The sequence below is a fragment of the Lygodium microphyllum genome, chromosome 11 (assembly GCF_053477565.2).
Source record: "Lygodium microphyllum isolate KBCC chromosome 11, Lygodium_microphyllum_v1.1.10, whole genome shotgun sequence".
Classification (NCBI taxonomy): Eukaryota; Viridiplantae; Streptophyta; class Polypodiopsida; order Schizaeales; family Lygodiaceae; genus Lygodium; species Lygodium microphyllum.
In genome coordinates, this window is record NC_141145.1 from 22,896,250 (window position 1) to 22,910,191 (window position 13,942).

A 13,942-nucleotide genomic window follows, 5' to 3' on the forward strand; every position below is an offset into this window, starting at 1 on the left:
AAACAAGTCTGTTTCGCTAGATAGGTTAAATAGATGCACATCAAGCTAGTCGTTCGTGATGCCCTATCGAGCAACTTCTCCTGTGGGTATGCGAGACATATGGTCGGTCATGTAGTGCTACTTCCCTTTGAATCCAACCATAAAAAAGTCAAACTCTAGAAGCAGAAGTAACCATCGAGCAATGTGTTCCATAGCGCACGGTTTGTTAACAAGATAAAGCAAGGCTTAATGGTCAACAAAGAAGACAAAGGGTGTAGCCAAAAGGTAATGCCAAAATTTCTTCATAGCAAACACCATGGCTAACCCTTCCCCTCTTCATGGGGGAGTAGTTTATCTCAGTATTCGTGAGTTGTCTACTAGCAAAGCCCATTGGATAGTCTAAATTGTATTCACCCGACCGGCACAACAGAGCCCCCATGCAGTAGACTTTGAGGCATCAATATGAACGTGGAAGGTTATGGTCTAGTCTGGGGCTCATAATATTGGTGATGTGGTTAGAGCCTTCTTCAATTCTTCATATGTGCACTGGCATTCCTCAGTCCATTCAAATACTATCAATGAATTGTATAGAGGCCTAGTGATTAATGCATAGTTTAACACAAATTGTTGGTAGTACCCTATATGGCCACGGAAGTGTTGCACTCCCTTGTATTAGGTTGGTGGTGGAAGATTGACGATAGCCCTGACTTTAGAGAAGTCGGTGGAAATGCCATTCTTTGACACCACGTGCCCTAGGATGCATCTGTGCTTCACCCTGAACTTGCATTTCAAGGAGTTATAGTCTACATCTATCGAAGACTGCTTGGAGCTTGCCTAGGTGTGTGGTTACATCATCTCTTCCTTTGCTGGGACTCCAAGGGGTGCCTTCCAAGGGGTTACATCATCTCTTCCTTTGCTAGGAATCCATCTACCAAATATCTTGTTCAAGGATTCTCAATACCTTGCATCCAAGTTGAGTGTGAAGATTTGATTAGAATACTCATACTGGAAGAGCTACACCAGGCTTGTGATACTCTTTTAGAGCGGTTAAATTTGCTCATAGATTCAATGGTTGCTAAGATGCGGGTATGTTTAGCTATGGAGGTTGGTAGTAAGGATTTCAAGATGATTCTCACATATGTGGACAGCCTACCGTCAGGGAATGAAACGGGCCACTTTTATACTTTGATACCATGAAAGAAATGAGAGAGAGAGAGAGAGAGAGAGAGAGAGAGAGAGGGACAAAGGCCAAGCTAGTAGGGTAGCAGCCATGCTCCCTGCTCAATCCATTATCATTCACACAATCAAGTCAACTATGGTACAACACACACACATACAAAGATCAAGTAACCTAGATGTAACCATGGTTAAATCAGTATGGCTTAACCTTATTCAACTAAGGTAGACAACTGAACCAAAAACTATGAGTTTGACTCTCAACAATTTTGACCAGAAAGTCTCCTAGGTTGAGCTCTTCATGTTCGTAGCTTACACTAGACTCTGCCATGTGTGCAGTCTCCTACTCCACTCTCCTGCTCCACTAGATTGTCAATGAGGTTAATCAAGTCGGTCCCAATGGTATTGCTCCTTTGATGCATCTAGCCTTTCCTGTTGTGTCTATCACTTGGTTCTACTGATCGGGGTCAGTTGATCCCCTGTCTAGGTTTGAGTGTCTCCTCCTATTGGTGGGTTCATTATTCTATTAATTAGGTCTGAGTGTGTTCCTCTTTATTGACAACCAACCCTCAATTTTAATACACGCAGTGCATGCGTGTTGCTCTTTTATGTACACTATGTGCAATCAGGCTTTCAGCTTTTTCAAGTGTCAAAAACAATTTGCATGAGAACACATGATAATAAGTACAGCTTTTGCACTTTGGTCTAAGTTCTCAGTCGAATAGGGCTTTATGCTTAGTCACTAGCCGCCCTCGCTGGTCTCTAGGGTCTTTGCTATGTTGTTCAGCTTGATCAGGGTCAAATGGGGGTCTGGGATCCATCCCACGGCTCTAATAGAGACTAAAAGCTGACGTGACTATCAACGATCACATCTAGTCATCTGACTATGATTTTTAGGGTCAATTTTATCTATAAGGCTTTCAAAGCCTTCCCCGATTGGAGGAGGTGTTCTACCTCGCTCGGGATGATACGCTATATTTGTCAGTCTCTCCTATCAGAATTCTAGTCCAATTTCACAGTCTTTGATTCTCAGAGGCAGGCGTTCGATTTTGCTGCCTAATTTCAAAGTATCCAATCTTGGCATGTTCGAGTGCTAAGCATCCGATTTTGACATGCCTCTATTCTCGTCTATCCGAGTAGCCAATGTTCGAGTGTCTGAGTCCGATCATCCCAATTGGACGGGGTGAATGTCCGATCGAAGGATGATGATAATACGGTTTCCAAGATCGGATGGACAATGTTCGCGATCAGACAAGTCAAGTTAGTCCGAATGTCTAAATTCTAGGAATCGGACGTCTGAGTGTCCAATTTTGGGGATCATACCCCTGTGGACCATAAGCAAGGAGCTCTAGAATGCAAGAATGCATACACAAGGGGAGGGCTCTATGTACCTGATATGCACGGAAAACTCTAGTGGTAGCTGATCGATTCCCCCTGAGCTCCAAGTCTCTCTCAAGCTCTCAAGCTCTTTCTCCCTCTCTCTACTGCAAAAATTGAAAATGAGTTTTCCACCCCCCTTCCTTGGGTCTTAAGCCCTTGTCCTAATGTCCAAGTGTTGTCCCATTAGTGCTCAAGCCTTGTCAATGGAGTGCAAGCCCATTTTTCCCTTGATTTTGCCATGTCTTGGCCTATTTTACAGCAAAAATCCTAAATCTTTTTGCTTTGATTTCTTACTCCTATCCTTCTCTAAATGCAATAAGAATCGAAACACAAATACTGAAATGAATCCTCCTACTTGTTTACTCATCAAAAACCCAAAATACTTGCTTGTTAAGCAGATTAAAAGCCCAAATCTCCTACCTATCTCAAGCACCGGTTCAGGGATGCAGCCTTATTTCAACGCTTGGTTTGAGGTGCACAAGTGCTCAAGCTTGAATCTGTTGGTCGCGGCAATGGAACCAAAATGTAGTGGGAGCTCACGCTCAACCATGAAGACCCATGGACCGCTTATTGCTTCAAGCATTTCAAGCAAGCACAAATAGCTATCTCTCACCTAGCTGATGCGCCCTCGATCCTACGAGGGTGTAACAAGCTTGCATTGATGCCCGAATGAGTAGCCTCTTCCCTCAAGCAAGCTAGTAATTGCTCTACGATATGAGATGCAAGCTCAAGCAGCCTCAAGCCTCCACATTCAAGCTCCATCCTCCATATCCGTGCCCATGACGAGAGAAGAGAATAGAAGAGAAGAAGAAGAGAGGAGATGATGGAGAGCTTCTTCTCCACGATCCCTCACCCTCACACACACTCTCTCTCAAGCATACACAAGTAAGGAAGAAGGAGAGAAGAAGATAAGAAGAGAAGAAGAAGATATCACTTTTGCCACACACCAAAGAATGAGCTTTTCATTCACTTTTTCAATTTATATACAAAACCCTAAATCTATTGGGCACCCATCTCCTTTTTTACATGGCTGGGCATCTTGCCAAGATCCTCTTTCTCCATTCCCTTTTAGTTTCCTTATACATTCACCCATGTTCTTTTAGACCTTACAACTTGCACAGGAGGGAGCCTAATGCTCTTATAAAATGAAATACATTGTGCCCCGCATTTTCGTTGCGAGAGCCCTCGGAGGTTCTCCCTCATCCTTGAGAAAGCCATGCTAGAATACTCGGTGCTTTCCTTCATCCTTGAGAGCACCTTACTAGAATCTTCGGTGCTTTCCTTTATCCTTGAGAGCACCTTGCTAGAATATTCAATGGTCTCCCACGTTTTTTCTGAGCTTGCCTTCTCCTCATGTTTTCTTGCCTGGCCAGAATGAGCTTCTTCATTCACTTCTTGACTTAGGCTTCCTCGATCTTTCTCTGCTTCCTTTCGGCTGCATGATCCTTGTCCGTGACATGTCTTGTATCGTTGTAACACATATACATCATTAGGCTATTACTCAGGTGTTGCCTTTAATACACTCCTTCTACTTGCAGTTCAAGATATTGCACCAAAGCAAGATTAAATTACTTTCCCCATTTTCCTAGGTGTTAGCTGAGCTGAGATTTATATCAATAGAGCATCCAAATTTGTACATGAGACCTTTAAACCAAGTGAGATTGTTACTACCTATTTCCATCCTTTCTCCATCATTATTTATTTATTTCTCTCCACCACAAGAACATGTGCTAGATCTTCTCTACTTTCATTATACATATGCTTTAGAGTCTCATCTTGGACTCTTCCACTTGATGGCCAAACTCTCGAGCACAATACTTTCATATGTTAAAAATTATTCTCATACAAAGATAACAATAAAGAGTTATCAATTTATACACTCTAAGTTTGACAATCAAGCTAAAAAGCATTGCTAGAAGAATGTAAATAATCGAAAGTGGCACATGACTGTTGCTGCTAGGTGATTGCATAACAAATTTGTGGTCAAGAGTCCAAATCCTAGATTGAGTGGCTCAATGGTGCCTTACTCTTAGGGATGCAAATATTGGGATGAAACTCGATCACAATCATTTGAAAATTGATGCATTTTTAAAAAATAAAATAAAGAAAGAAAGGTAGAGAGCTTATGTGACATTGTTACAAAACTATTTAGTCATCATTTATCCTCCCAGCTGGTGATTGGTCGGCCTAGTGCGAATGGGCCTCCAGCATTTATCCTCCCAGCTAGTGATTGGTCGGCGTGGTGCGAATGTGGTGCGCAGATCGGATGCTGTACGCTTGCGTAGTGAATGCCGGAAGGTCCCCAAGAACAATAGAACTCTACTTTTTGCACAAAATTCAAGGTAAAAAGCATGAACGACATGAACAAGAGACCAATTGGGTGCAATCTCCCCCCATGCCTTGTGTGAGCGCTCCACAAAGTATGTATTTTATGTATTAATCATCTTCAAGCTCAAATAATAGCCCAAATTACAAAATAGCAAGCTTTTAGCTTTTGAGTTTGCTTTAGCACAAAATAGAAATAAAGCTAACGGGCGGTGCCCAAAGAGTCTGGCATGCCCAATACAATGTCCAAGTACAAATAACATAATCGTGCGCCCATGCGCATACAAAATAATAAATAAATATCCAGCGCCTCAATAAATAGGCGTGACAAAATATAGGCGCCATGCCTAAGCTATGCGCCCATCAAAATATAAATGATAAATCGAATACTCGCTATCCTCCAATGCTTTCCTCCACCACTGCTGCTATCTCTACACATCAACTAAAGCATTCACAATCGTTAGTAAAATAATACAATTAAACCGACAAAAGTGAATACCTAGCAGTCTTCAGCTACATAAATAAATAAACTGGTTAGAAATCAATCCTAATCTTAATTTATTACGAGTGCGCACTCTAAACTCATAAACGTTTATTAATTTAATATGCATTTTGCGGAATCACCCGCTATGGAATCATCCATGTACACACTAAATTAATGAAACGCCCGAAAAGGATAGGTGTCCCCATCAACTTCTCGCACAAAGAATCCACTTTGTGTATGAGCCCCGGTCAACAAAGTTTACGGAATCCACCGTAAAACCTCACGGAATCCACCGTGAAATATGCCTCCTGGCATCAGAATGGGCCTCCAGCATTCGCTTGTGAGATTTGTGTGTGTTGACAAAGGTGATGATGAAGCCCCCCCGCAGCACCAGCTGCAGCGAGAAATGAAGCAAAGGGTTAATGTGGCCCTGCAATGGTGCGGGTAAGACCAAGGCATGCGGCCGCTGCTGGCCAGCTAGTGAATTGCTATTGGAAGCATCGTCTAGTGCCCCCATTCTCTCTCTCTCTCTCTCTCTCTCTCTCTCTCTCTCTCTCTCTCTCTCTCTCTCTCTCTCTCTCTCTCAAATCCAGACACACACACACTCTCCACCACAAGTGAGATTTTCCTATGTGTTAGCTAAGATGAAATTTATATCAATAGAGCATCAAAATTTGTACATGAGACCTTCATACCAAGTGAGATTGTTGCTACCTATTTCCATCGTTTCTCCATCATGTTTGATTTATTTCTCTCCACCACAAGAACATATGCTAGATCTTCTCTACTTTCATTATACATATGCTTTAGAGTCTCATCTTGGACTCTTCCACTTGATGGCCAAACTCTCAAGCACAATACTTTCATATGTTAAACATTATTCTCATTCAAAGATAACAATAAAGAGTTATCAATTGATGCACTCTAAGGCCCATAATCAAGCTAAGAAGCATAGCTAGAAGAATGTAAATAATTGAAAGTGGCACATGATTATTGTTGCTAGGTAGGCATATTGCCTTGAGAAGCTCAATTGATAGGATGATTGCATGTCAAATTTGTGGTCAAGAGTCCAAATCCTAGATTGAGTGGCTCAATGGCGCCTTACTCTTAGGGATGCAAAGATTGGGACGAAGCCCAATCACAATCATTTGAAAATTGATACATTTTTAAAAAATAAAATAAAGAAAGAAAGGTATATGTGACATTGTTACAAAACTATGTAGTCACCATTTTAAGGTCATTAATAATGGCTTCAATAGCCAAAACTGAGGAACCCCCCTCTTCCAAAGCATGAAGAGCCTTGGCCTTCCACATAGCCGCAATCGTTTGGAGCTTTTCGGAGGACATGAGTTCAATGATTGCCTTGGCAACATCCCCTCTACCAATAGTGGTCTCCTTTTGTCCTCCATCTTGGAGTTGGGTTGGTTGTATGCTAAGCCCGAGTCCCCATACCTTTGTTATGAGTAGTTCGTTGAGGTGTTGGTCAGCCAAGAGTGGGTAGCAGAGCATGGGAACACCCATGTGGATACTCTCCAAGGTGGAATTCCAACCACAATGGGTTAGGAAGCCACCGATTGAGGCGTGTCGGAGGACCTCTCCTTGTGGGGCCCAGGTGACAACAAGCCCGCGGTCACGTGTACGGTCTAGAAAGCCTTCTGGTAGGAGGCGGGCGGAAACGCGAGCTGCCCATAGGAACGGCAGCTTAGAGTCCTCGATGCCAAGGGCAACCTCCTGGAGCTGAGGTGCAGAAAGGGAAGCTAGACTCCCGAAGGAGACGTAGAGCACGGAGCGCGGTGCTTGACCGTCCAGCCACGGCATACACGTGTCGCTGTCCGCTTGGTAGAAGCTGGTCTCGGGGACGTGGAGGAGGGGTCCAGGTGGCACGAGGGGTCCGACGGGGCGGACGGGCGTGGGCAGAGCGGCGGAAGCCACGTGGAGGGTGGGGGCCTCGAGCTCCTGGAAGGTGTTGACCACGATGCAGGCGGCGTCCTCGCAGCCGTGGAGCCTCGCGAGGAGGAACTGGAGGCGCTTGGGGTCGTTGGTCAGGCGCAGGCTGGATAGGACCTCGGGCAGGCCGGCTGTCCGGATTTCAGCGGGCAACGTATCGGCCACGGCGGCTGCGCCAGCTGGGGTACTACATCCTGCCACGTCGAGCCGGCTGGCCCTCATCTCGGCTAGAATTGCGAGGCTGGCCGCGTTGGTGGTCGAGAAGATGAGCCTCTTGAGGGCCAGCCTGCGGGCCAGGTCGTGGGCCCAGGGGAAGGCATCGGCGATGAAGCAGGTGATGGGGTGCGGGGAAGCGCGGGACTCCACCACCATGGCCTCCAACAGCCCCTGCTGGGCCCCCATCCCTTCAAGTAGCTGCAGGAATCCGGCCATAATCTGGGTCGCGTCCTCGCCCCCCTGGCCGGGCAGTGCCTGCTCGGTCCCGTCCGGGATACACACGAAACGGATATCTAGGCCCAACCGGGCTGTTAGAGCAGCTGGTGATTGGTCGACCTGGTGCGAATGGGCCTCCAGCATCCGCTTGTGAGATTTGTGTGTGTTGACAAAGGTGATGATGAAGCCCCCCCGCAGCGCCAGCTGCAGCGAGAAATGAAGCAAAGGGTTAATGTGGCCCTGCGATGGTACGGGTAAGACCAAGGCATGCGGCCGCTGCTGGCCAGCTAGTGAATCGCTATTGGAAGCATCGTCTAGTGCCCCCATGATCTCTCTTTCTCAGAGAGTGTCTCTCTCCCTCTCAGTGAATGTGTGTGTGTGTGTCTCTCTCTCGCTCTCTCTCTCGCTCTCTCTCTCTTTCTGCGCATAAAATTAGTGTTGAATCGTCTCTGGGCGATGCCGTGTGATGGACGCAAGTGTATCGGTGCACATGATGTCATGACGCTCGTAAGAAGCTTTTGAGCTCACATGATGTCATGACGCTCGTAACGAGCTTTGAGCATGTGGCCGCGTCGACAAAACTCTTTGAGCATGTGGGTAATGGGTGCGTCGACAAAGCGTCCGGAGTTCTCTAAATAGAAGACGAGACACACTTTTAGACAAATTCTGAGTGTATCCTAAATAAAATTAACGATGAACAACTACAATTCCTAAGGAACCGCTAGGCCTCCCAATATCATTCTAACCTGAGCAAGAGAGTATCCTTGTGAAGTCTCAAAGTGGGATAAGCACCACCCTTGGTTCCAAGGGAGAGAGAGAAGAGGGAGTGAAACTCAACTCTTCTACCCATAAGGTAAAATCTAACCTTTGAACAAAAGGCATTAGGGGAGTTTTGAGGTCTCGAAAATGCTTTTTAGAATGTGGAGAGAGAGTGTCTAGACCAATAAGAGCAAAGCTTCCGTAACGGAACTTTTATTTTTTTTAAATTAAAAAATTATTTTACAAAAATATATAAATATAATAATATTACGAATTTGTATTTTTATTATGTATTTTTAGTTTCTTATATTCGTGATTATGATATCTTTTGCATTAATGGCATAGAGTCTCGGCTACTTTTATTTAATGATGTTTCTAGATTAATGATAATGACTGATGTAATCGAAATTCAAATTGGTGAAAAGCATGGCGCTCAGTTTTTTCCCTCCTTTCTTTTAATCCTCTATTGTTTTTCCCTCTGTTATGGTAGCCTAGTCTCCTCTCTCTCTCTCTCTCTCTCTCTCTCTCTCTCTCTCTCTCTCTCTCTCTCTCTCTCTCTCTCTCTCTCTCTCTGTGCATCTCTCTCTCTTCTACCATGGATACAGAAATTCGACCTTCAACAAGGCGTCCAAGCTCCCAAATCACATCCATATCAGTGTTTAACTCATTCCAAACTGATGAAAGATGGATTTCTACTATCATTAGCAAAGGTAGTTGGATCACCATGCAACAAGCAAAATGTGAAAAAATGCAAAGACATGAGAGCTCGTTTATCTCTGCTTGAAAGGGCAGAATCCGAGATTTTAAGCTTGAAGCAAATAAGAATAGCATCAAAGAGGTACTAGTGCAACATGTGTTCATGCATAGAGAGCTGTGTTTGAAACCTGGATCTTCAAAGCTTCCAATGCATAGACCAAATTGTAAGAATTTGATTCTTAAAGTTTTTCATTTCTTAAACATGGTTTAGGTTTTTCCATTATAATATTTGTTTGTCTTGTAGATGTCTATCCCTCTAATCTTGAGGAATGGCAACCATTGAAATCTATTATTGATGTTATTGATGTTATACATGGTTCAATTGGAGAAGAAATGTATAGAGGCAGAAAGAAGACAAAGCTTGCAGAGAATGAAATATTCTTTTATGACCATTCTTATGTTATTTGTATGCGGTGTTGCCAATGGGGATCAATAAAACTCCTTCCTTTGCCAGATTTTTCAAGCTTTGAGTGGCCTTTGCCAAGTCCAACTACTAGTGAGGGCTATAGATGTAAGATATTTTCTGAGATCCAGAAAGCACTAAAATCTAATATCTCAAGTAGGCCAAGTAAAGTTACTTTATTTATGCCTATTAATATATTTATTGATTTCTTCTCTAATATGAAGATAAGAATAACAAAAACCATGCTTTCAGTGAAGAGACTAACATATGATCATATCATACAATTTGTTGATGAAGGATGGGATACAAGGACAGAAGGAAAAATTATATGTAAGATAGATCAAGACTCTATAGCTTGTAAATATATGATTGCTACTCAAAATTTTATCCTTAGCTTTTACTATAGTCGATGGCATTTTGTTGGTAGTAGTCTAGTTGCTTTAAACCAGAATCTTAATGATTTCAGCAAAGATCCTATAGTGGATCTTGATATTTGGTTCAACGAGGATATTATTGCAATCTTAAAGATCAAAAAATCATGTACGCTACATCAAGTGAGGATGGATTTACAAAATGAAGACATTGAACTAACATGCTCCTTTGTATTCCAACTTGATAAGAAACGAGTAAGTTTTCACATCATATTATATCTACTTAGATGTATATCAAGATCTCACTTTCTAACTAACAAACATTTGTAATTTATTTTTTGCAGATATCGAAAAGGAGAGAAAATAATATACACTGCAAGGACATTCAAGAAAATATATCTTTACTATCAATATAAAATATATGTACAAATTTTGTAGCAGATGTCTATCTGCAGTCTATGAGATATACAAGGGCTGAAGGGCAAATTTCTATATATGAAGGCTTACAAGGCGATATGGCAAAGCTATTTCTTTTTTGGAGAACTATCATTTCTAGGAGTCCTTTTGCCTTTCTTTGATGTCTTGGGTATAGAAGGTGTTGAAGTTGTGGCTTCGCCTTCCGTGGTTATAGGCACCACATCTCCTTCATGGTGCGAATCCCCACCAATCTCTGTTATTGGATGTATACAATTGACCATTATATACTTCAAGAGCTTTACTCTGATGTACCAAACATGCTCAGATGTATAGCAATCCTTCGAAAAGTGTCACACATTTATAGAAAAAAGAGTTTTAGTTCATTATTGTTCTTACAATAGACTATATTTTTATCATCAATGGACTATTTGCAATTAATATCTATCTTAAAGTTTAGTATCTTTCATATTACCTTTACATGTTTATCATCATTAAGATAAACAAAGTTAACCATTCTTCTAGCATTTGCAATCACCCTCCAGCCCCACAAGAATGGCTATCATCCTGATGGGGACACTGCAACCACCAACACAAAGTAAAACTATAAAGAGGACGGATGGTAGTTCATAGAATAAACTCATGTTTCAATTATTTTAATGAATAACTTACCGCAACTTGTCTATATTGCATTGTTGCAAGCAAATCAGACGGCATAGGGGGTCTTTTCTCTAGCTCTTCAATTAATCATTTGGCACCTCTATATATAAAATATGTTGAAATTTAGAGTACTTACAAAAAAAAGAATTGAAATATCAAGGAGCCCTTGGATAATATAACTTACAATTTAGCATTTCCATGGCTTCCTTTCATAGAGTTGATTAAAAAACATTGCTTATCCACAAGGTCTATTGCAATCAAGCTCTAATGAGAACTAAAAGCAATCATATCTCAACAAATTAGTAGGATAAAATCTCAAAAACTCTAATAGAATATTGAATCACTTACTTTTCATTATATGGAATTATAAGGAGCTCCAAAGTATCGAAGTCAATCAGATTGAACCAGTGCTCAATAAAACTTGTATCAAGCTTGTTCCTCATAAAGAATGAGATAGATGAATCAAGAACCTCAATTTTTTGTTGTATATCCAAAGGAAACACATGCATTATACAACTAGAAAAGGCATAGAAATAGTGAGTATAAACAAGAAAAATCTTATTGTTAAAAAAATATCAAGAAGTATAAGTAATTATGGATGGATATACCTTAGGCCAACAAGAATAATACTATCATTTACTTCTTTTCTTTTATCCTTAAGAATCTGAACACATACAGCATCAAATGAGACAACCTCAATTCTTTTACCTAAGTCACCAGGTAAGAAACAAAACACACTGAATCCTTTTGGATTAGCTGCTTCAAGAAGGGTGGCTAGCTCATTTTCAAAGGACTCTAGTTGCTCTGTTTCCCTTTCTTCAACCCTTTGCCTCCTATACTATCTCCATTTATCTGCATGTTCCTCTTTAGCTTTCTCCTCTTTTTTATGTTGTCTTGTATCCCTCTCATGGGTGACATCCTCAACCCTGAGACCAGAATCATCTTTCTTTCTCCTAGCTGGGGGCACATTAAGGATATTAAATGTCTTCACATCAGTGAGGGGAATTGGCTCAAGGACCTTTGAAAATATATATCTTAGCTTCCCGAGAATTACCATGTCCTTGTCCATGAGTGTGAGCCTATGAGCATGAGCAGCACAAATATAGGCATCTTGAAAAAACTCAACTAAAAAATCCTCTGTGGTTTCTTGTATACAGTTAAGAGCTGTTCTTGTCCATCTAAAACTATCCAAACTATATTTGTCACAAATTTCCCTGACAAGCCTCTGAAAAGACAACTTTGGAATTGCATTGTCAAGAGCCTTTACTGCCTTCCTAATCTCCCTTAGGCACCTAACATTTTGAGAAAACTTTCTCTTTGGCTTTGACTTTCTAGAGAGCTTCTGAGGCTTTGAAGACTGATGAAACTTTGATGTTAAATCCCTAGGATCAATCTTCTCCTTTCTTGCTGTTGCCTTAGTCCTAGCCATCTGCCAAAAAAAGACATGTTACTTCTTCTCCAGCATGTCCAGCGAAATGCGAGTCTAAGACAAGAGGTATCCATGCTGCATGTCGTTTTTGCACTTCAGCTAAATTTTTCTCGAGCGTGCCCAGTGAAACGCGAGTGTCAAGCAAGGCTCCTCCTTACAGCTACTTCTTTTCACGTTTCACCAGACTTGTTGTCCATTGTGTCTAGTGAAACGCAAATTTAAGACAGGAGACATCCTTGAAGCACGTTCTTTTCGCGTTTCATCGGACAACTCATGAATAACAAAGAAATCGACAAAACCAAGAAAAAAGAGCTTTGATCTAAGGAAAGCTTTTAAAATTACATAAAATATCCACAGAATTAGGGAAGAAGTTTGAAGATTTCCTTAAATCTCCACAACATTAAGGAATGCTCCCACTATGAAAAAAATTCTTTTGTAGTGCTGATAAGCTCATAATAGCATAAAGGGTTAAGGAAAAGTATCAAAAGAATGCATTGAATGGAGCATGTTATTGAAAAGCAAGATGCAAAAAACTATACCTTCTTTTTAGCTTATTCTTCACAATCTCAGCCTAATGACGAGAATATGCTCGAAGGTTTCCTTTATTGGGGAAGCAGTGAAATGCTTGGAGATTGGAAGGACCACCAAAGGTAAAGGCGGAGTAGCAATGTTTTTTGCTTGCTAGAAATGCGGTGAAAGGCGAAGGCGGTGAATTTGCATGGACTCAAAGTTCTTGGCAAAGTGTTAAGTAACACACGTGTGACGTTTTCTCGCTTACCAGAAATTTTTTATCTATGGTACAAGCATTACTTGGAAAAGTGTTATGTAACACACGTGTGACGTATTTTCAAAAAAAGGGAGTGCGCACGTCTTCTGAGGAGTTTGATATGGTGTGTTAAGTGAGACACGTGTGCACATATTCTGAGGTATTTCGTGCATGCAAAAATATTGGAAATTTCATCCAAATTTGCGGTCCCGTTTATTTTTCCATCATTACACGAACTTTTTCGTTGGAACTATCACCACATGCTTAACGGTCAATATAAAGGATTTCAAAGCCATTTCTCCGACATTGTCTTCTTTTCTGCCGAAATTTCGTCTCGACTTCCCTTCAAGGTCCTTGCTTCTTATGTGAAGAGCAGTTCAACAATCTTTGATAGGTAATAAATTTTTTTAATTACAAGTATTTTAACAAAATAAATTTGATTAATATAAAAAGAATTTTTAATAACACTTGAATAATTACAGATGTTATGTGCTTTGTATCTATTAAAAGCAGCATAGCTTTTCCAGAAAGGATTTTATCATAATTTTTTATGTTTTCATAGAATTAATTTATAGTTCATGTTTTTCTTCTTGATTTGCATCTTTTGACCGGTGAAACACGAAATAATGTCCCTGTTAGTGATATTTTGCTAAGTATCGCA

At 41.3% G+C, this 13,942-nt stretch overlaps 1 protein-coding gene across 1 annotated transcript; it reads right to left on the minus strand.

Moving 5' to 3' along the window:
• Positions 1-6,458: 6,458 nt before the first annotated feature.
• LOC148028618 (7-deoxyloganetin glucosyltransferase-like) lies at positions 6,459-8,147 on the minus strand. The gene has a single exon (XM_087687416.1). It carries the CDS (start codon positions 8,048-8,050, stop codon positions 6,560-6,562), a length of 1,491 nt encoding a protein of 496 aa, XP_087543542.1. The 5' UTR covers positions 8,051-8,147; the 3' UTR covers positions 6,459-6,559.
• Between the last annotated feature and the right edge of the window lie 5,795 nt (positions 8,148-13,942).